The sequence below is a fragment of the Neovison vison genome, chromosome 8 (genome assembly GCF_020171115.1).
Source record: "Neovison vison isolate M4711 chromosome 8, ASM_NN_V1, whole genome shotgun sequence".
In the NCBI taxonomy this organism is placed as follows: domain Eukaryota; kingdom Metazoa; phylum Chordata; class Mammalia; order Carnivora; family Mustelidae; genus Neogale; species Neogale vison.
Window position 1 is genome coordinate 5,092,176 of NC_058098.1, and position 20,968 is coordinate 5,113,143.

The 20,968-nt window shown below is 56.3% G+C and overlaps 1 protein-coding gene across 1 annotated transcript; it reads left to right on the forward strand.

Moving 5' to 3' along the window:
- Positions 1-1,016: 1,016 nt before the first annotated feature.
- ZBP1 (Z-DNA binding protein 1) lies at positions 1,017-12,468 on the forward strand. The gene is made up of 8 exons (XM_044262286.1): positions 1,017-1,210; positions 3,751-3,972; positions 4,527-4,592; positions 4,965-5,138; positions 6,358-6,522; positions 7,872-8,078; positions 9,038-9,271; positions 11,959-12,468. Exons 1-8 carry the CDS (start codon positions 1,051-1,053, stop codon positions 12,186-12,188), a joined length of 1,458 nt encoding a protein of 485 aa, XP_044118221.1. The 5' UTR covers positions 1,017-1,050; the 3' UTR covers positions 12,189-12,468.
- The last annotated feature ends 8,500 nt before the right edge of the window (positions 12,469-20,968 follow it).

The following is a 20,968-nucleotide window of genomic DNA, read 5'->3' on the forward strand; positions in this document are numbered from 1 at the left end:
GCGCCCCGCCCTCAGACTCGGGGCTGAAAGTGGCCTGGGTGGGGACCGCGCATCAGGGCTGCCGGTTCTGCAAACACTGCTCCAGATGGGCGAGCCCCTCCCTTTGCAGAAGTGCTGAGGCAAAGTCCTCAGAGGTGGAGATCCTCCCCAGGCATCTGAGGCTGGAACCTTGAGCCCAGGGACTTCCAGGGCTGAGTTGGTGACTCTCCTCGCTGCTTGGCCCCAAGCCCTTCACCACCGTAGACTTCGGTTCCCCTTTCTGTTACCTGCTAAAGAACGGTGGCTCTGACTACTTGGGGGTCAGGAACCCCTTGAAACTACATGGAAGGGATAGGTCCTTTTTCCAGGTCTGTGTGTGCCCCCTGTGCTCATGGCTGGAGATGGCACTGCAGGGGGTGGTCTGGTCAGACTGTTCAACTGGATGATCCCCTTCAGTCCTCTTCTGGACCTCCTGATGTAGCTACGTTTATTAGCCCCATTTCACAGATGAGGAAACTGAGGCACAAATATGCTTACAAACTTGCCCAAAGTCACACAGCCAGTAAATTGTGGACTGAGTTAGAACCCAGCCTTGGCCAAGTGACCTCATGACTTAAGCCTCAGTTTCCCCTCTAAGAAAAGATATCAGTACCAGCCCCTGCACTGACGGGGGGTCAGAGGGGCATGCACGTTTGGAAAGCACATAGTAGGTGCTCACTAAAAAGACCTCTGATTTTGACACACGCAGACGATTGCAGCAGCCCAGCCACCCCCAACCAGGGGCCTCAGCCTACATGTGGGGATCAGAGGGGGGGCAGCAGCAAGCGCCCAGAAAGTCAGGGAAGCCTCACGCTTCCAGAGAATGCTCTGGTCTTGCCAAGCTCAGCCTCTTTCTACCCACACGTACTCCGAGGCCCTTGCTCATCACTTCTGCTTTCAGTTTTTTTTCTGAGGCCACACACAGGAGTTTCGTTTTCTTTTCCCCCAGAAAGCTGGTCAGGTCAGGCTGACTAGGCTTGTTTCTGGAGTGTGAACAGCAAACACCCACCCAGCTGACGTGTCCCCTCACAGATGTGGGAGCACCACATCCAGCCAAGCAAGGACACCCGGCCTCCTCCCAGCCTGTCCTCTCCAAGCCACCTTGCCGACACCTGCCACGGTCCCCACATCTCCAGGCTCCCAGCCTCTACAGCCAGGATGGCCCAGGCCCCCGGGGACCCTGATGAAACAGGTACTTTTTTTCCTTCTAAGAGACAGTAGGTGCTCCCAGTGGGATTTGCACTTTTCTTTCCAACTCCTTTCCTCAGTTCGACGACAGCAATGACAGCTGACAGTGTCCCAAAGCACCATGGCCGTGAGAGCCCAGGGGAACCCAGGGTCTGGTCGGGGACCTCGCACACCTTTCAGGAGCCCCGGGGGGAGCGGGCAAGCGCAGCGCTGAGGCCCTACGAGGGGGACCCTGGGCGGCACCGCTGACACTGGGGTCTGAAGACCTGACCTCACACTCATTTTAAAGAACAACAGAAGTTGCTTTGAGGAGAGGCAGATATGCGAGCCTGCGTTCCCCCTGTACCACAGATAACACTTGGCTCCTGGAAGAAAACCCAAGAAAAGCGAGCTGTGTATTCTAGAGAGCCTGGGGGCTGTGGGTTGAGGGTGGCTTTGGTTTTTGTCTTCTTGTTCTGTCATCATTAGCTCGTTTATTCCTCACTACAATCACGGAGGTAGCTGCTTTCATCACCCAGTTCACAGGTGGGAAAAGTGAGGCACAGAGAGATACCATGGATGGCAGAGTAGGGGCTCAAACCATGGTCAGAGGACAGAAAAGAGGGCAGGTGGGGGGTTGGGGAAGGGTGCCAGCAGGGTGCCCCCAGGGCCTGGGATCATCCCTGGTTTTGTTGTACTTCCACGAGGGGGACACAAAAATACTTGTCACTCAGCGGGTGGATTTAACTCCTCCCACCCAGGTGTGCCTTGCCAACCTGTCACTTACACCTCGTCCGTTTTACAAATTCCCGTTTACAGACGCACCAGCCTGAAGACTCAGTCCGCCAGCCCTATGGGCTCGGCCCTCACTCTGATCTCCAACCTCACGACCCGACCCCTCGGCTCCTTTGGGGTCAGGTGGGTGGCGGAGGAGGGAGGGGAAGGCGCTCACCCAGGGGCAGGCTTTTCAAGAATCGAAACTCTTTTCAAGACAAGGCAAAGTCAGGCTCGCTGTTGATGGGAAGGGATGCCCGGCCACTGGGGGCTGACCTCGGTGGGTGAAGGGGTAGAGGCCCCCAGGCGGTCTAACTGAGCCTCACCTGCACCCAGCAAGGACGAACACGTCCCGGTCACAGGGCGAGCCTCAGAGCCCAGCTGTGGGGCCAGACAGTGGATAACCCCTTCCCCCACTAGGGAAAGCCCAGAAGGTGAGGGGTCAGGCTGCTGCCCTGCCAAAGGCCCCGGGTCTTCCCCAGAAGGACCCTGCTTTAAATTTCCCTCGTGTTCTTGGGAGCAGATGTTTCCTGTGAAGACGCTGGGCTGCCGCCCACGGGGCTCCCTCCAGTTCCCCAGGCACTATGTGTGCCCTGTTCTCGGCTCCCCAAAGAGCCACTGGCTTGGGTTTGTGGGAGCCTGTCTGAGAGGAACAGGGGTCATTCAGAGAGCTCCTTCTCTAGCCTCTGGGATTCTCCTTAGGGTCCTTAACCTCAGATGGGGATATACTGACCCAGAAGGAGCTGCCCAGGCCCCGCCCTGGGTCATCTGGACAGACACCTGTCCCTGTGCTGGGCAGACCCACTCAGACACTTGTTCATTCAAATGCTGTTTCCTGAGCATTTACTGTGTGCCCAGCACCGTGCTAGACACCAAAGATAATACAAGGAACCCGGCAATCACAGCGGGGGGTCCTTGGAGACTTTCTGCAGGGCCCCCCCCACACACACACACACACTCAGGGGCACCCAGGACGGCTCCCCAAGAGAGATGGTGTTTGAGTGAGACCTGGAGGTTGAGTAGATGTTGGGCAGGTGGAGAGGGGGGAGAGTGTTCCTGACAGAGGCAGCAGTATGTGCAAAGGCCCAGGGGTGAACGACGGGCTGGAAGGAGCATGGCAGGCTGGCCCTCGGGGGGCAAGCTCTGGCTGCCGAGCGGAGGGTGGGCCAGAGGGATCCCGACCATGGTCATCTGGGAAACGGTGATGAAGAATCGGAAGGTGGAGGCACGGAAGGGAGAAGAAAAGTTTCGAGAGAGAGCCAGGAGTAAGGTTTCCAAGGCTCTCTTGTAACTGGCCATCAGGGAGGAAGATCTGTTTCTGCGTGTCCTTAGCTTCCTGGCTTGGATGAGCTGATGCGCCCCTGATGTGGGTGGAGAGCCCACGAGGAGAGGAAGGCACCGGGGGAGGCGGAGACAGCAGGCTTCCCAGGCAGGCCCTTTGCCTCCCCCTACTTCTTGCTCTCTGCCCTCAATCTAGCCCACCCTGCCACCCTCTACGCCCCTCTGCTCTGGGGAGGTCTGATGGCTGAGCGTCCCCCGCTTGCCCTCAGGGGCTCACACCAGGCAAGGGATACTCCGAAGGCTGGGGTACCTCCTCTGGTCCCGGGCTGTGTGGCCAAGGTCGTTTGGCATGGCTCCCTCCCCGACCAGTGGTGTCATTGCTCAGGCCCCCGCCCCTCCCTCTGCCCTGGACCCCTCACCCGGGGGTGCGTCCCCGCTCCGGGGCTTCCAGCCCAGGCTCCATCCGGGAAAGAGTCAGTTCCCTCTCTGCCCCCTCTCTCCTCCTCCCAGACCTCGAGCAGAGGATCCTGCAGGTGCTGAGGGACGCTGGCTCCCCCGTGAAGTCCGTCCAGTTGGCAAAGGAGTGCCAAGTGCCCAAGAAGAATCTCAACCAAGTCCTCTACCGGATGCTGAAGGAGTCCAAAGTCTCCCTGGAAGGCCCTGCAACGTGGGGCCTGGGCCAGGGTGGGACCAGAGAAGTGGAGCCCGCAGAGCCGGCCCAGCCCAGCCAGGGTAACCTGCCCACCAGGAGAGAGCGGGGCGGGGGACCCTGCACGGGCAGTCCTGGCAGCGGGCACGCGGGCTTCGGGCCTGGGTTCGAATATGGGCTCCCCAAATATGGGTTCTGCCTCTCAAGGGTGCGCGGCATCCCTTGGCCAGGCCTTGTAGATCTGGGGTGGCGAGGAGGGGAGGGCCTCACGCCCACACCCAGCAGGCGCTCAGCCGAGCATGAGCAGGAGGAGAGCCACGGACGACGGCCACGTGGGGACGGGAGTAGAACAGACTTGGCTTCAAGCGGGGTCCCAGAGCTGGCGCTCGGCAGGCGCTCCCCAGCCTGCGCACGGGGGGACGACCCTCTTCCTCTCGGCCCAGAGGCGTGAGTTAGCAGTGAAGCTGGGGGCATTCAGAGCAGCAGGGCAGGCCGGAAGGCAGGTTTGTTTAACTCTAGACTCTGGGTCCCGATCGCCGGCGCACCGGGGCCACCGTGGAGCGGCCCACCTCTGCCCCGTGGGGTCCCCGCCCCCTCTGCTGCCCCTCATGCCCCCGGCTGCTCTCTCCTCCTCCAGCAGAGCGGCCCCGGAAGGACGTGGCTGCAGCTCCAAAGGAACCTGGCCGTCAGCTCACTAAACAGCGTAAGCCTCCCGCTCGCCCCAACCCTCCTTGGCCACTTGCGATGTTACTCTTGTCCCGTCCCCCCAGAGGTGCCCACAAAGAGGCAGGACTCAGTCAGCACAGTGGAAGCGGCTTGATGGCTGGGCAGGCCCCCTGATCCGTGGCTGCACCTGCCACGGGTGCCTGCCCCATACCCGGCACCGTCTGGCGCAGCCAATGTCTTTTCTGCCCCCAAGAACAGCCGCTGAGCGGCGCTGTTCTTACAGCCACACGTTTCCCATGGGGCCATGGGGCATAGGGGGTCTGGGTCGCCCAAGTTCACACAGCTAGTGAGCAGCAGAGGAGATTCAAACCCGGACTCCTCCTTCCCCACCCACTGCCCTGCCTCCCAGAGGAAGACATCTACAGGATTCTGGAAAACCATGGGCCCTGTAAGGCCCTGACCATCTCCCAGAAGCTGGGAAAGAAGACAGCGAAGGAAGTCAACCCAGACTTGTACGCCATGAGGAGGAAGCACCTTCTGGACTTGGATGAGAAGTCAAGTACATGGGCAATTTATCGGCCAGGTAGGTCCTCACCTGCCACCCGTGCCTGGATGGGGCGGGGCGGAAAGAGAAACCATAGCATCCAATACTTGTGGGTGCCCTGCCCGGCACTTTGCCAGCCCCAGGTTCCTTGCCAGACCCTCCCCGAAGCTTGTGGTGGCCTTGCTGATGGGTCCCTAGAAGGAGGTACCAAGAAGGTGGATGTGCTGGTGGAGTATCCAGGGAGGGCTTCCTGGAGGAGTGACCTGAGGTTGTAGTTGCCAAAGGCAAGGGCCCGGGAGCAGAGGTGTCCCACTCAACTATAGCAGCCCTGGGATGCGGGGCTCAGCCCGAGTTTGCTAACAGTTTTGTTAGCGCTTTGCCCAACTTGGAATTTTGAAGCTGCTGAAAGAGAAGGCTGGGCCCAGACACCCAAAGGGTGGGGGCCCGGGTGACGTCTCCCTCAGGTGCAGCAGGCACAGGCCCTAGCATTAAGGTCCACGACCCGGTTCTAATTCCTCTTAAAATCAGGAAAAAAAAAAAAAAGACGAGTTAATCATGACTCCGGCGTCGATGACATTTGCCTTTATCCAACCCTGTCAAAAACGGTCATTTTGAGTTTTTTTTTATGGAGGAAGACCCCCAACAAGGCACAAGAGCTGAGGTCCCACAAAGGGGGGTGTGGCCCTGCAGTGGAGCCGGCGGAGCCCCAGGCAGTTGCTCACGTGGCCTGTGGGATGATGTACAAGTTCACGGCGTTCAAGGCAGGGAGGGGCTCCGCATGGCAGGCGGGATAACACGGCAGCCTCCAGGTTTTAAACACTGGTGGAAAGTCCCGAATCTTCAAAGTGCCATGTGAGCCAAAGGGAGGTTATCCCATGGTCATCCCCCTGGCAGTCTTCGTGCAGGGGAGAGGAGTCCTGGAGCCGAGTGGTCAGGAGATGCCCCACATAGACAGGGACGGAGGACGGGGTGGGTGGTGAGACTCCCACGATCCTCCCGGGGGTGGCAGAGGACACACAGGTAGGGTGACCGCCCCCGGGACATCTAAGCAAGTCTCACCTGGGACACCCGGGGGGCTTGGGACACACGCCGGCTCCTGGGTCCCGCCTTGGACGTCCTGACCGAGGACGCTCAGGGTGGACACGGGGGCGTCTGGGTTTTACACGCTCTGCTGGAGATTTGGTTGCTGCTCCCTGGTATTTGGAAACCCCCGACCCCTAGGGAGGGCAGAGGGCTTGAGTCGAGTATGACTTTGCAGACTTGGCAGGAAGAAATCCGGCCCCTGCAATAATTTACCAGAAAAATCCAATCAACATGATCTGTCAGAATGGACCCAATAACCACATTTCCATTGGCAACTCCGAAAGCATCCAGATTGGACATGGGAATGTCATCGTGAGACCGACGGCCTCTGGGGAGAATGGTGAGTCCTCAGAGAGACACCTGCTCCCTGTAGGTAGGGGTCCCTGCTCCATCTGGGTGGGAGCAGAGATGGGGACGTTCAAGCTCTGAGGAGAAAGGGCAGCTCTCAGATCTCCAAGGTCCTCTTTTGTGGCCTTCCTGAGAGGGAGCAAGTCTTCCTTTGTGCCTGGATCAAACCTCTCCTGCTTTCCCTTCATTCTGATACCTTCTGCCTTGGTTTCAATGGGACCTGATACTTTGCCATGAGAAACAACTCAGTGTTCACGCTCCCTCAGTAGAATGTCCCAAGGTGTCACTGTAGTATTTCATTTGTTCTGAGACACACTCCCCCCACCACCCCACACACACATTTTGACATCTTAGAAACTGGGATGCATCTTACCAGCAACATCCTACTTTTGTTAAAATACTGTCTTGCAAAGGAGTGCCTTCTCTGTGCCAGGCACTGGGGCAAGAGGGCACAGGGCCCCTCACAGAGCAGCCGCGGAACAGAAGTGGCAGCATCAGCCCAAAAGTTGCCGTCCTCCCTGTGACCCGGAGAGAGCCGCCTCCTCCCTCCCCACCCCCGACTCTGGGTTTCAGTGAAAGGAGGAACTTTGTTTTAGAATCAAGGTCAGTGTCTCCCCAACCTTAGTCCTCTGGCCTCTGCCCTCCCCAATTTGGGCCAGGCCCATGTCTGATTTTTTACTTAATATAGTTAAATGGCTTATCTTTCTCTTCTACTCAAATTTATTTTTTTTAAAGATTTTATTTATTTATTTGACAGAGATCGCAAGTAGGCAGAGAGTCAGGCAGAGAGAGAGGAAGGAAAGCAGGCTCCCCGCTGAGCAGAGAGCCCGATGTGGAGCTCGATCCCAGGACCCTGAGATCATGACCTGAGCTGAAGGCAGAGGCTTAACCCACTGAGCCACCCAGGCGCCCCTCTACTCCAAGTTATTTAAAAGTTAGCTTTTATAGCCTGACCTTAAGTTTAAAACCAGGAAGTTTACCATAAAGATAAATACCGAGAAGAGAAAACTGGATGCCCCAGCCCGGGGGTGTTAAAGATACGCCAGCACCCAAGGAGACTCGCCCTGGTGGGTTCAGAGGGCTGAGGGCGTGAGGGAGCAGAGGCTGGGCTCACTGACTGGGTTTTCCAATGCCCCAGGGACACCCCAGGGGAACCCCATACAAACCGTACTATTGGGTCCGCCTGCTCTCCATCAATAGCCTGAAACACTCATTCCCATCCGATAGAACCCACCAAGAATTCAGAGGCCTGTCTCTATCCAGCCAGGACTTTGCGTGTGTAGGGGGGAGGGGGCTTCAGAGGTTGGGGGTCTGAGGTCATGTTGCTGTGTCCCCTGCTAGGCTCCATGGCTCCCCTCCACCTCCCCCCAGTGGCACCAGCTGACCCCTCATCTCAGACATCTCCGGCTGCAGCCTGGGGACCCCAGGACATCTGCTTGGAGAAGTCTGTGCTCAGACGGGTACAGATGGGACACGGCAATAAGATGAACCTCAACAGTGCCCCGGCCAAGGACCCTACAGCCTGCAGCCCCTCAATCAGCCCCCCAGGTAACCCAGCCTGCCCCTACCCCACCCCACCCCACCCCATTCATCTCCCCACTGGACAGAACTTGGGCCATTTTTTGCTGGGAGAGAGGCATGATGGGAAATTCCTTTCCTTCCACCGGGAGACTGTCTACACAGTGGAGCAGGTGCGGCTCCAGAGCCGGCAGTTGGGGTCCTGCTCCCTGCCATCCACCCTCCCCAGGAAAACTGTATCCTCTGTATGACAGGCATGGACCAGGTGAAGCAGGGTCAGAGGAGACGGCCAGCCTGGAATGGCATCTAAGGAGGGGGCAGGAGCCATCTGAGTACCTGGTGTCCTAATGAGTGCTGTCCACAGGGACCAGAGAGCCCAGGCTAAGTCCTCTGGTAACCCAGAGACAGGCTGGGGCAAAACAGCAGCGAGGCAGGGACGCCCGGAGGAGAGTTTCCAGGAAGGAGAAAAGGAAATGAGTTCAGGGAGTTCCATGGGGTCCAGCCACAGGGGTCTGTGGTGACCTGAGGTGGCAGAGGAGCGTCAGGAGGAGGGGGACTGTGTGCAACTCTTGTCCGAAGTTTGGATGGGAAAGGAGCCAGGTGGCAAAGGCTGGGGACAGGCCGTGACCACGAGGAGGCTTTAAGCGCAGGTTGGAGATGGTGTCCTGGAGCTGCGGGGAAGCCAGCAGCAGAGACAGGAGCGGGCGGGGGCGGGGAGGGCAGAGGTGCTCGAATCCTGTGGAAGGGCACAGAAGGAGCCGGCGTCCATGCCGGCGGACCTGGGTGGCAGCGAGAGCCGGCAGCCCGGCTGTGTGCAGAGGTGCTGAGGGAGGCAGGCTCTCGGCCGTGGACCGAGCCTGGCCTGGCTTCAGGGAGGAGAACCGGCCGGGGAGAACTTGAAAGCCAGGCTGGGGGCCGTCAGGGCTCAGGGCCACCATCCAGCTGCTCTTGGGGCCCTCCTGACGTCTCTGTCTTTGGCTGACCCACAGTCTGTGCCCCCACGGATGGCCCAGAAGCTCTGTTCGAAATTCGAATGCCCAAACCAGGACCTTCTGCTGAGGAGGAGGTGGCCCAGAGAGTCCGTATCCGTTCATGCTTCCTTGAGGACACCGCCATCGGCAACAGCAACAGAATGACTGTCAGCTCGGAGACAGCTGGTCCAGAAGGAGTTGTAAGGCCTGAGGACAGCAAGAGGGACCCTGGAGAGACAGGCAAGGATGCAGGTGAGCCTGGGACACAGTGGGCCCCGTGTTCTCTCTCTCTCTCATCCATCCACCCATCCGTCTACTCATCCACCCATCCGTCCATCCGTCCTTGCGTCCGTCCGTCCGTCCCCCCATCCCCCCATCCCCCCATCCCCCCATCCATCCATCCACTCATCAACAGTCATTCTTGAATCTCCCATTTCCGAGAGTCTGGACAGCAACAGAGGGTCATAGCAGAGAACAGCCCTGGAGATAGTGTGTGGGGTCAAGTATTTTCAGCCAAGTGGCCTAGCCCAGCATTTAGCTCTGAGCCTCCATTTCCCCATCGTGACCGAAGGACAATAATTGCCTGTGGCTCCTGGTTGTGGTGAGGACTGGGGGAGCTCTGCAGGCAAAGCTGGACCCCGTGCGCGGCCCATACATGCCTCCAGCCATCGAGAAGTACTTTTACCACTGGTGTTGTTTTAGGCTTCGTGGCAGGCGCTGGGGTGCCACAGCGAGTGATGGTCCGTCTCGGAGAGAGGATACTTCATTGCAGCTAAGAGACCCTCTAACCAGAGTGGCTCCCACCTGCGGGAGGCTCAGCACACAGGCGAGGGGGGCCGTCCAGGCTGGCGGGAGGTACAGAACCCAGGCTATCTGGGGGCTCTGCACACATCTGGGGACATAGACGCTACAGAGGCCCAGCCATCCGCCTTCCACCGAGCACACGCACACTCCCGGCCTCAGTCCATGGCCTTGCTCTTGGCCTCCAGAGGGGCTGGGAAATGGCACCTGAGCCCGGCTGAGACTCAGGGGAAGGGGCTTCATGGCCAACAGGACGTCGCTGGGCAGCTGGACGCCCGGCACAGCTCCTAACCCCTGGTTGTGGAGGCAGGCGACAGAGGCAGGAACGAGGTGGCAGTGGCCGAGGGAAGGTGCACCTGGTGGGCGGAGGAGTGTGGGCGGCAGGCAAGAACAGGATAGTGGGTGAACAGAAGTGTGAGTGTGACCTGTGCACGCATCGGGGATGGCAGAGGCCAGAGCCTGGTGCCACACCACGGCGGGGACGTTTGCCTCTATCCCACGGCTGTCAGGAGCCACAGAGGAGCCGCAGAGGGGACTAGAACACCTGGACTAGACCTTGCCAGCATCCACCAGGCAGCACCACAGGCCCGTGGGCACTTGTGCCGGACGCCAAGAGTGTCTTCCCATTCTGAGGACCATGTCCTTGAACTTCCAACAGCGAGAGGAGTCAGTAGAGAGAAGGTGTCCTCTTCCCCACTTCCCAGAAACCTCTACGGAGGCCCACAGGGACACCGGGGGTGGCGGCCCCACCTGGTCTTAGGTGGAACCAGCCAAGACTCCTCTTTGGGGGAAAGAAACACAGTCCTCTGATTCCGAAAGATAGCTAATGCCCCCTCCTTTGTCCCTCCCCAAGGAATCAGCAGTGGCACTGACAAAGCCTTTTTCACTCTGCACTCCTACCCACCCTCCTCACTGGCCCGAGGAACACCTACCTTCTTACTCAGGTGACGGGCAGGATCCCATCCTAGGACATGGAAGGCCCGGCAGGTCTTCCTCTTGGGGGAAATGGATGGTCAGGGTCTGTCAGTGCTGTGGAGGGCAGCACCCTCTTTGGGGTCTCTGTGAGCTGAGGCTCCTGGACAGGCTGTCAGTAGGGGTGCCGGCAGCTCCCAGCCCCCAGCTGCTCGGCTCGCTGCGGTGACACCCTGATGGGATCGGGAACATGACTTTGGGGACCCAGTGCAATACGGAAAATGAGGCCCCTGATTCAGCTTCATCAGAATTTCAAGACAGAGCCAAGCTTTGAACTGAGCCCAGGCTCCCTCTGAACATGGGCCCAGGCCACGTGTCCGTGAAGCTGGCCCTCCTTGGAGCCTTCTGGAACAGGACCCCTTCTCTAGTCCGTACCCACCCCCCAAGTCACTCAGACCCTTGAGTCTTCCCGGAAATAATGCTGCAGCCACCTTAGACCTTCTTCTGTCTTTCCTCTATTGGGAAGAAGAAGTTCATTCCCTTCCCAGTTCTGGCCCTGCCCTTGCCCTAAACCGCTCCTTCACCTGGACGCACAGCCGTGAACAAGTCAGAGAAACATTCCAGGGACGAAGACAGGCAGCTCACAAAGCAATCAAGCCTTTTGAAGAAAGCCGGACACTGTAAAACAAACAAACAAACAAAAACAATAAAACCTGGGAGGGGTGGGCAATGCCATGATGGGCGAGGCACTGCCTTGATGGGGCAATCAGAGAAACCTCCAGGAGGAGGTGGCATCTGAGGGGGAAGCAGCCAGCCAAGCAAAGATCGGGGAAGGCACTGCGGGTGGAGGGGACAGCACGTGCAAGGATCCTGTTCAGAGTCCTGCAGGAACCTAGGGAGCAAGAGGGAGCGCATTCTGCCAGCCAGGGCTGGGTCTCTCCAAGCTGGGAAGCCCAGAAGAAAGGTCTGAATCTTCTTAAAAGTGCACTGGGGAGCCTCTGGCGGGTTTTGAGCAGGAGCAAGTGTTAAAGTCTCACTGAAGACAGTGAGGGACAGAACCAAGGGGGGCCTGGGGGAAGACAGGAGCTACTGCACCGTCCAGGTGAGAGCAGGTGGGGTCTCGGAGATGGGTCCCCAGTGAGCCAGATGGCTTCAGTTATTTGAGACAAGGGGTCCCCTGTGTCCCTTTGGCAACAGCTTCTCTTCCCGGGATCTTCTCTCTAAAGGTGCAGAGCCTAGAAGCCAGTTCCCTCACAACCGTGACCAGGATCCCCCCGGCAACAGCGACGTCTTGACCTTCATCTCCCACCTTGAAGCTGTGACTCTTGAAAGTGGGGATCCCCAAACTATAGAAGACAGCAGCCAGGTGGACAGAACCCCAGACATGGACTCCCGGGGGCAGGTGGAGACCGGAACAAACCGCCAGGCTCTCTCAGGAAGAGCAGGCAGACACTAGTGAATCCTTGGTCCTGTGCCTTCCGTGGTTCATAAACGCTATTGTCCACCTTCTTGCCTCCACTTGGGCTGGGCCTGGCCTGGGGCTGGGCAAAGGCACCTCTGTCCACTGCCTCCCTGGCTCCCTTCCATTATGGCTGTCCATTCTTCCCTCACTCAAGACCTGACTTCCTCAAGGCCCATTATGGCTGCCTGATCTCTTTCTCACCTGACCTTTCTAGAACCTTCCTACCTCCACTTTGATCTCTCAAGATTTCTTAGCTGAACTTCCAGAGAATAAATCCCTCCCTCAAGGCCCCAGTGGAAATCGCTGGCTAGCCCGTGGGTCAGGTGACCTGTGCTGGCCAACTGTTAGGGACAGTTTGTCATACACCAACATGGCGCTTGTGGGTGGGCTGAGTTCCCTTGGTAGGCTTGTGGTCACAGTGGCATTTCTAGAACAAAGAAGTGGGGTGGGGTCTGGGGGACACTTGGGAAGGAAGATAGAGAAGGATAGAGGGAGGTGGTGGTCAGCCAGGCAGAACCACTGTGGAAGGGGACTTACATCTCCACTCGTTACGTCCACATCACACACAGCTACGTGTCCACTGCCCTTCCCAATGCCACACCTGTACTTCACTCTCTTCTGTGTTTCCTCCTCTGGACCATGGATTTCCAACGCCCAGGAGCCATGTCCCTTGGTGGAGGGAAGGGCTGGCTCATCACAGAGCCTCAGTAAAGAATGTCATTTCTCTTTTCAATGTGACTGGGAGGGTGTTGAGATCCTTGACACACTGATCAGTGCCTGGGCCAACACACAGCATTTATGGTATGTCCCTTAAAGGGGAGTCCTAAGGCATTGTTGGAGCCCCTGGATCCTGAGATTCCTGAAGCAGGCTCTATCTTTGCACTTGTCCATTAGATGAGCTGATGTGTCTGTCCCCTTAGTGTGGAAGTCAGCTCCAGTCGATTTCCTTTTTCTAGCGTGGCCTGTCCCTCTCACCTCTGCCACCCCCTTCCTTTAGCTCGATGCTACTCAGCCAGCAGTTTCCGCTGACCTATGACCTCATCTAGGACAGCTTCCCAGGCTCTCCTTCCAGCCTGTCTCTTCTCTGCTTCTGAGGCTCCTGTGTTCCCCCGATAAACCCGTGTCTTACTGCCCTGGCATTGCCTGGCTACTCGCCGCCTCTCCATATTCACCAATGCTCATTTGGCTGTAGGTGACAGAAAGCTGCGACCCACTTCATACAAAAGGGGATGTGCTTGAAAGAAGTTGCTGTGGCTGATATCGAAGAGATTACTGCCTATGTTCTCCTCTAGGATTCTGATGGATTCCTGTCTCACGTTGAGGTCTTTTATCCATTTTGAGTTTATCTTTGTGTACGGTGTAAGAGAATGGTCGAGTTTCATTCTTCTACATATAGCTGTCCAGTTTTCCCAACACCATTTATTGAAGAGACTGTCTTTTTTCCACTGTATATTTTTTCCTGTTTTGTTGAAGATTAATTGACCATAGAGTTGAGGGTCCATATCAGGGCTCTCTACTCTGTTCCACTGGTCTATGTGTCTGTTTTTATGCCAGTACCATGCTGTCTTGGTGATCACAGCTTTGTAATAAAGCTTGAAATCAGGTAACATGATGCCGCCAGCTTTATTTTTGTTTTTCAACATTTCCTTAGCGATTCGGGGTCTCTTCTGATTCCATACAAATTTTAGGATTATTTGCTCCAGCTCTTTGAAGAATGCCGGTGGAATTTTGATCAGAATGGCATTAAAAGTATAGATTGCTCTAGGCAGTATAGACATTTTAACAATGTTTATTCTTCCGATCCAAGAGCATGGAATGGTCTTCCATCTATTTGTGTCTTCTTCAATTTCTTTCATGAGTGTTCTGTAGTTCCTTGAGTACAGATCCTTTACCTCTTTGGTTAGGTTTATTCCCAGGTATCTTATGGTTCTTGGTGCTATAGTAAATGGAATCGATTCTGTAATTTCCCTTTCTGTATTTTCATTGTTAGTGTATAAGAAAACCACTGATTTCTGCACATTGACTTTGTATCCTGCCACGTTGCTGAATTGCTGTATGAGTTCTAGTAGTTTGGGGGTGGAGTCTTTTGGGTTTTCCATATAAAGAATCATGTCATCTGCGAAGAGAGAGAGTTTGACTTCTTCATTACCAATTTGGATACCTTTTATTTCAAGATACGTCTCCAAAGGCAAAGGAAACAAAAGCGAAAATAAACTTTTGGGACTTCATCAAAATCAAAAGCTTCTGCACAGCAAAGGAAACAGTCAAAAAAACAAAGAGGCAACCCACGGAATGGGAGAAGATATTTGCAAATGACAGTACAGACAAAAGGTTGATATCCAGGATCTATAATGAACTCCTCAAACTCAACACACACGAAACAGGCAAACACATCAAAAAATGGGCAGAAGATATGAACAGACACTTCTCCAATGAAGACATACAAATGGCTATCAGACACATGAAAAAATGTTCATCATCATTAGGCCTCAGGGAGATTCAAATTAAAACCACATTGAGATATCACCTTACACCGGTTAGAATGGCCAAAATTAACATAACAGGAAACAACATGTGTTGGAGAGGATGTGGAGAAAGGGGAACCCTCTTACACTGTTGGTGGGAATGCAGGTTGGTGCAGCCTCTTTGGAGAACAGTGTGGAGATTCCTCAAGAAATTAAAAATAGAGCTTCCCTATGACCCTGCAATTGCACTCCTGGGTATTTACCCCAAAGACACAGATGTCGTGAAAAGAAGGGCCATCTGTACCCCAATGTTTATAGCAGCAATGGCCACGGTCGCCAAACTATGGAAAGAACCAAGATGCCCTTCAACGGATGAATGGATAAGGAAGATGTGGTCCATATACACTATGGAGTATTATGCCTCCATCAGAAAGGATGAATACCCAACTTTTGTAGCAACATGGACGGGACTGGAAGAGATTATGCTGAGTGAAATCAGTCAAGCAGAGAGAGTCAATTATCATATGGTTTCACTTATTTGTGGAGCATAACAAATAGCATGGAGGACAAGGGGCGTTAGAGAGGAGAAGGGAGTTGGGGTAAATTGGAAGGGGAGGTGAACCACGAGAGACTATGGACTCTGAAAAACAATCTGAGGGGTTTGAAGTGGCGGGGGGTGGGAGGTTGGGGTACCAGCTGGTGGGTATTATAGAGGGCATGGATTGCATGGAGCACTGGGTGTGGTGAAAAAAAAATGAATAATGTTTTTCTGAAAATAAATAAATTGGAAAAAAAATAGAAAACCAGAATACTCTTGTAGAGAATGGAGAGAAGTAGAGAGAGATGGGACAAGTGGCCGGATCTGTAGGAGGGGTTCAGGGCATGGGGAGGCTTAAGCTGGACTATTGAAGCATTTTTATCCTAACCAAGCAATGGAAGAACATTAAAAGATATATATTTCCGGACTGATAGGATCAAGTTTGCATTTTAAAAAGGTCATTCTGGCTGGAACTGTGGTGATGGGGTTGAAGGGAGTGAGACGGGGTCAAGAATGGTTTAGAGTGCTGTAAGAGACTCACTCATAGGAAACATACTGCAGGGGTAACTGAGGGATGGACATTAAGGAGGACACGTGATGTAATGAGCACTGGGTGTTACAAGCAACTGATGAATAAATGAACTCTACAAAAAAAAAAAAAGGGGGGGGGACGTGCTGGCTCTTCTACCAGACACAGGTCCAAGCACAAACCTTGCTTCAGGAATGTCTCCACCTGGGAAGTCAGTGTCTTAGGACTCAACCTCCCTCTTTCCATCTCTCTGCTCTGCTTTCCTCTGTTGGCAAAGATGGGGGAGCCTCCAGGCCCCCCGGCCACTCCCTTAGTTGCCCAGTGGAAGGACAGTGCTTCTTTCCAAAGACAAAAGCCAGGTTGGACGGCTTTGGTCACATAACCTTCTCTCAGCTGGTGACTGGCCGACTGCCATCACGTGATCTATCCCTGGCTCCAGGATGGGGGTCAGCCACCCCATCACCTGCCTGAAGGACAAGGGATGGGCAGTTCTCAAAAGTTACAGAAAAGGGATGCTGCCCCACCGGCGAGAAGCCCAGAAGTCCACGATGTCTCCCCCAGCATCAGCCAGCGAAGTCGCCAGGCACCGGAGCCTTGTCTCTTCACCCTGCTTGTACCCCTAGTGTATGCCCGACAGGCCCCTTCCCGGACAAGGCCCTGGAGCTCCCAACGGAGGGAGACAAAGCCCCGGCCCATGGTGCGCTGCTCAGAGTCAGCGGGAGAGGTGGCCATCGCCACGGTCCCGAGCAGCGCTAGTCACAGTGAATTAAGGGAGGACGGAACAGGGGCCCACACGCTGCCTGGAGGGTCCAGGAGGCTCCTGGGGGAGGAGAAAACCCCAGATCTTATTTTCCCTCATCGGGCAGAGGGAAGTGGGGGGAGGGGATGGGTCCGGTGTTGTAGGCAGGGGCGCAGCCCAGGCAAATGCAGAATGGTCAGAGCAAGAGGACGGATTCAGAGCACCGGAGCCGAACGCTTGGGTGCTGGTGGAAAGCGCACGCAAAGAAAACCAGGGCGAGGCCGGCTGGCGGGAAGCAGGTGCCAGCCCACGTGCCCGGGAGCGAGGACTTGACACTGCTCTGTAGGAGTCCCACATGCACACGTCTTCCAGGGAGGACTGGGCAGGTGTGCCGGCCAAGGACGCTGGACTTATGAGGAGGGGGCGTCTTGTTCCCTGGGCTGGAATTGCCTTCTACTGGGGGCAAAGTTAGTTAGTTCTGCCGGCACGTCGACTTGGGGGCCCCAAATCATTCCCTCAGGGGGTATCCAGTTTGCAACTCGCCAGCAGGTATGAGGGGCTTGTGAGGGGGTTTGGCTCACTCCTCCTGGCATTGTCTTTCCTCTGCGGTGAGCTGAAGGCAGCTCGCCTCGAAGTTTGCCATGAGCTGAAGGCAGCTCGCCTCGAAGTTTGCCCGAGGCCTGTGGTTAACCAGGCCATGTCAGCGGAGAATTGAAATGCAGCCCCGAACTCAGACTCAGCCCACATTTCCTGCCCCAGCCAGAATACTCATCTTTCTGCGAGATTTCCTCTCTCTGTATAATTAATTTGTCATAAACACGCTGACAAAGCATTGCCAGCGGTTAATGGGGGCTGGAGGTGAAGGTCAGCGCTGGTCTCTTCAGGAAGGAAATTAACTAGCTACCATTAGCTGGCAGGGGATGATGGAGTCCGTCCATCCCCCAGCCCTTTGTTCTCCCCAGCTTCCCAGCCACCCGCCCTTCTTTCTGCCATGATACGTGCAAATAGAGCCTGCCGCTCCCCGGAGCTGAATGGGGATAGTTTGCTACATGACAGTTAGAGGTGATTTTCCCAAGCCACCAGGACCTGCTCACAAATGCAATTCTGTTTTCTCCTCCCAGCCTCTCTGCTAGTCTCAGGGTGAGCCCAGGTGGGACTCTTCCCCTGTGGGGCTTTAGCAGGCAGCCAAGATTAGAGGCTTTGAGCAAGAAAGGGTCTAGAGAATAATTCAGGAGCATTTAGGCTGCAAGTGACAGAAACTTAGCTCACCTAGGCTTAAAGAAAGAATATATTTGCTCATGCAACTGGGAAATCAAGAGATGGCTTCAGGAATGGCTGGCTCCAGGGGCTCAAGCATTATCTTTCAGGCGTCTCTCTCTCCATCTCTCTGAGAAACTCTCTTCGCTTACTGCTAGCTGCACAAGGCTTAGGGCCTGCCAACTTAGCAACCCCAGCAGAAAAGGAATTCTGCATGCCAAATAATGCTGGTAGAATGTCCCGGGGAGGGTTCTCATTGCTTGAGCATGGATCACATGCTTGCCCGAACTTGTAAGTGGAGCCCATCCCCGGGGCCAAGCCTTCCAGATTCTGAGTCAGATTTCTGCAGCCCTAATGGTACACCCATGGTCTAGAGGCACATTCAGCCCCACCAGCCTCTCCACTTTGAAGGGTGAGACCAGAATGCCACCCAACCCGTGGGCAGCCGCGCTACCGCAGCTGAGAAGAAGGACAGAACCAACATTCTGTGTTCTGTGGAAAGCTCCTCCTACAAAATGTTCTGTGAATTAAGAGTTCCCGGGGCAAATAAACTGGAGGAAAGTGGTAGCCAGCCCTGGGCGAGCCTCAGGAGCCCATCACCAGAGAGGTAAAGGCTCAAAAAGGTTAGACAATTGCCCAAGGGGTAGAGACAGGATTGGAACCCAGGCCACTGGGCTCCTAAGCCAGTGCTCTCACCCCTGTTGCTGAAGGAGAAGTTTGGGACTCAAAACCTGGCCAGGCTTTCACCGCCTGGCTTCACTTCTCTGTGCCACATTCGCTCGTGCCCTTCCGCACCCCCACCTCGGACCCTATGGCTTTTGCTGCCATCAGCGGTATCTCTACCAGCTGCTGGAGAAGCAGCCAAGCCTTGAAAAGATCACCAAGCCCAGAAGGCAGGGATGTAGGATGGCGGATGGAGGCCTGCCTGCCCCCGGCTGGGGCTTTGAAACCCCAAGAGGCCGCCTTGAGGCGGCACAGCCAGCTCTGCCTCCCAGTGGGACGTCTGGTTCAGGGACGCAGCGTCTGAGACAGAGGCCCTCTCTAACCGTGTGACCTCACCCGCAGGTGCCCATGTCACTGTGCTGAGCCTCGGCCTTCTCATCCGCAGAATGGGCCAGGGAGGCAATCATGGCAGGTTGGCTGGAGGCTCAGAGGAAAAGGGGCAGGTAGGGGCGGGGGGACGCGCAGCTGGCTGGGCCACACGGGCGGAACACTCAGTGCGGGGTCTGGCCACGTGCTTCCACAGCGTGGCCCACTTTACCCACATCCTCCCGCTGCCGGGGCCATGGGCCAAGTCTGGAGACATTTCTGGTTGTCACGGGGGCAGAGCCTGGAAGAGGTTTCCCTCTACTCTTGGAACAAATTGCCATCAGGTGGTTTAAAACCAGCTTATCTCACAGCGCCGCAAGTGAGACGTCCCCCGCGGGCCTCGCTGGCTGAAGCTCGGGGGCGGCTGGCAGGACTGGCTCCTTCTGGAGGCTCCAGAAGACAATCCGTCCCTCGGCCTCTCCAGCTTCTGGAGGCCTCTTGGGTTCCCTGCTCGCGGCCCGCCCTTCACCCTCCAGCCAGCATCGCTGCATCTTGCCGTCCGCATCTCTGTCCCACACTCCTTCCTCTTCTAAGGCCCCCTGGGATGCTGTGGGTCCACCCGACCACCAGGGACCACCCCTCCTCAAGATCTCAGGTATGTCTGCAAAGTCCTTGTCACTGAGTAAGGTGACGGGGTTCCAGCCTCTGGGGACTGGGGCATGGATGTCATCGGGGGACAGCATGCTGCCACCACACTGAAGCAGGACAGCCCCCCACAACAGAGTCACGAAGCCCAGAACGTCTGCAGAGCCTGGCTGAGTGAGCCCATCATAGGTGATACCTTTTCCACCCTTAGCATCATGGAGATAAAAGAACAAGTGGGCTGTGGCATCACAGCCCCAGGTGTAACCTGAGTGTAACCTCAGGCGGGTCCCCGCAACTCTGAGCCTCAGTTTCCTCCTCTGTAAAGTGGGCAGAAATAAGGACAGCCCTTCATGCCCGGAGTTCCTTGTGAGGTCTTACATTGTGACTCTTGGTCTAGGGAGCATCTAACAAATGCTGATGTCCGGACCCACCCCAGACCCACTGAGGACAGTCTCTAGGGGTAGGGTCTGGGCACGTGGGTTTTTAAAAGCTCCTTCCATGGGTCTAAGGAGCCCCCTTCTCGCTGAGATGTCCAGAGCTGCCCCCAGCCGGACACCCGGACACCAGTGGACCACAGCCGTAGTTGTAACCCCAGCAGCCCCCTCACCCAGCGCCAAGCTCTGGCCGCTCTCTGTGGCAGGAGGGCATCTGGGAGGAGAGAAGCCAGAGCCCAGCGGTCCTCAGCACGCCCAGCCATGGGCAGCCACGAAGCCCGCGCTCTGTTTTCACAGCCTTGGGCCGAGCGCCCTCTGCTGGCCGCAGGCTGGTGGTGGCTCGCACTGAGCTTGGAACTTCCAGGGTCCCATCCCTCCCGGACCAGGCCAGGGTGGGGACGCCCACCCATTCCCAACCCCAAGAGCGGCCGCATACACAACGCTTTGCCTGTGGTTTTGGGTGGTGCCCTAAACCCGTGCACAGATCCCAGGTTAAATTCCTGCTCTGCCTTCTCATCCGGGTCTCCCTTCCCGCGGACGCCAGCACCCCACAGGCAAAACCCCAGTGCCCTGCAAGAGCTGATCTCTTCCACGGGGAACGTCTCCGTAAGCGGGGGCCCCTGGGACCGCCAAGGGTCTTGCTTGCGACCCCTATCGCAGCTGCCTTCTTTAGACTCCTGGTGTATAAATTCACTGAATCCTTCTGTGCTGTTCACGAAGAAAGGATTCTTAGCCCTTTCACGTGGACGTCATACTGGGGCACAGAAGAGGTGGAGATACTGCCCCGAGGTCACACAGCCAGGGAAGAGCCTGCTGGGGTTACACCGGGGGGACAGAGTAAGGGAAGACAGTCCTGATGGGGCTGGAAGGAATCCTCTGTACACAGAAGGCCACATGACGCTTGGGAGACGCCTCCCGTCTGAGGGGTGGGGATCTGGCGTGGGGGTGACAGCCTCTGCGAACACGCAGCCCACGTGTCCTCACGCTGAGCCACCACGCAGATGGACACCCACAGGTCTACGTACAGGGTAGGGCCGAAGGGAGTCAAACTTCAGCCCCCCGCTCTCCAGCCATGTGACCTTGGGATGAAATCAGCATCTGGCTCAGAGGAGACCCCGTAGGGCTGACTTGCCACACC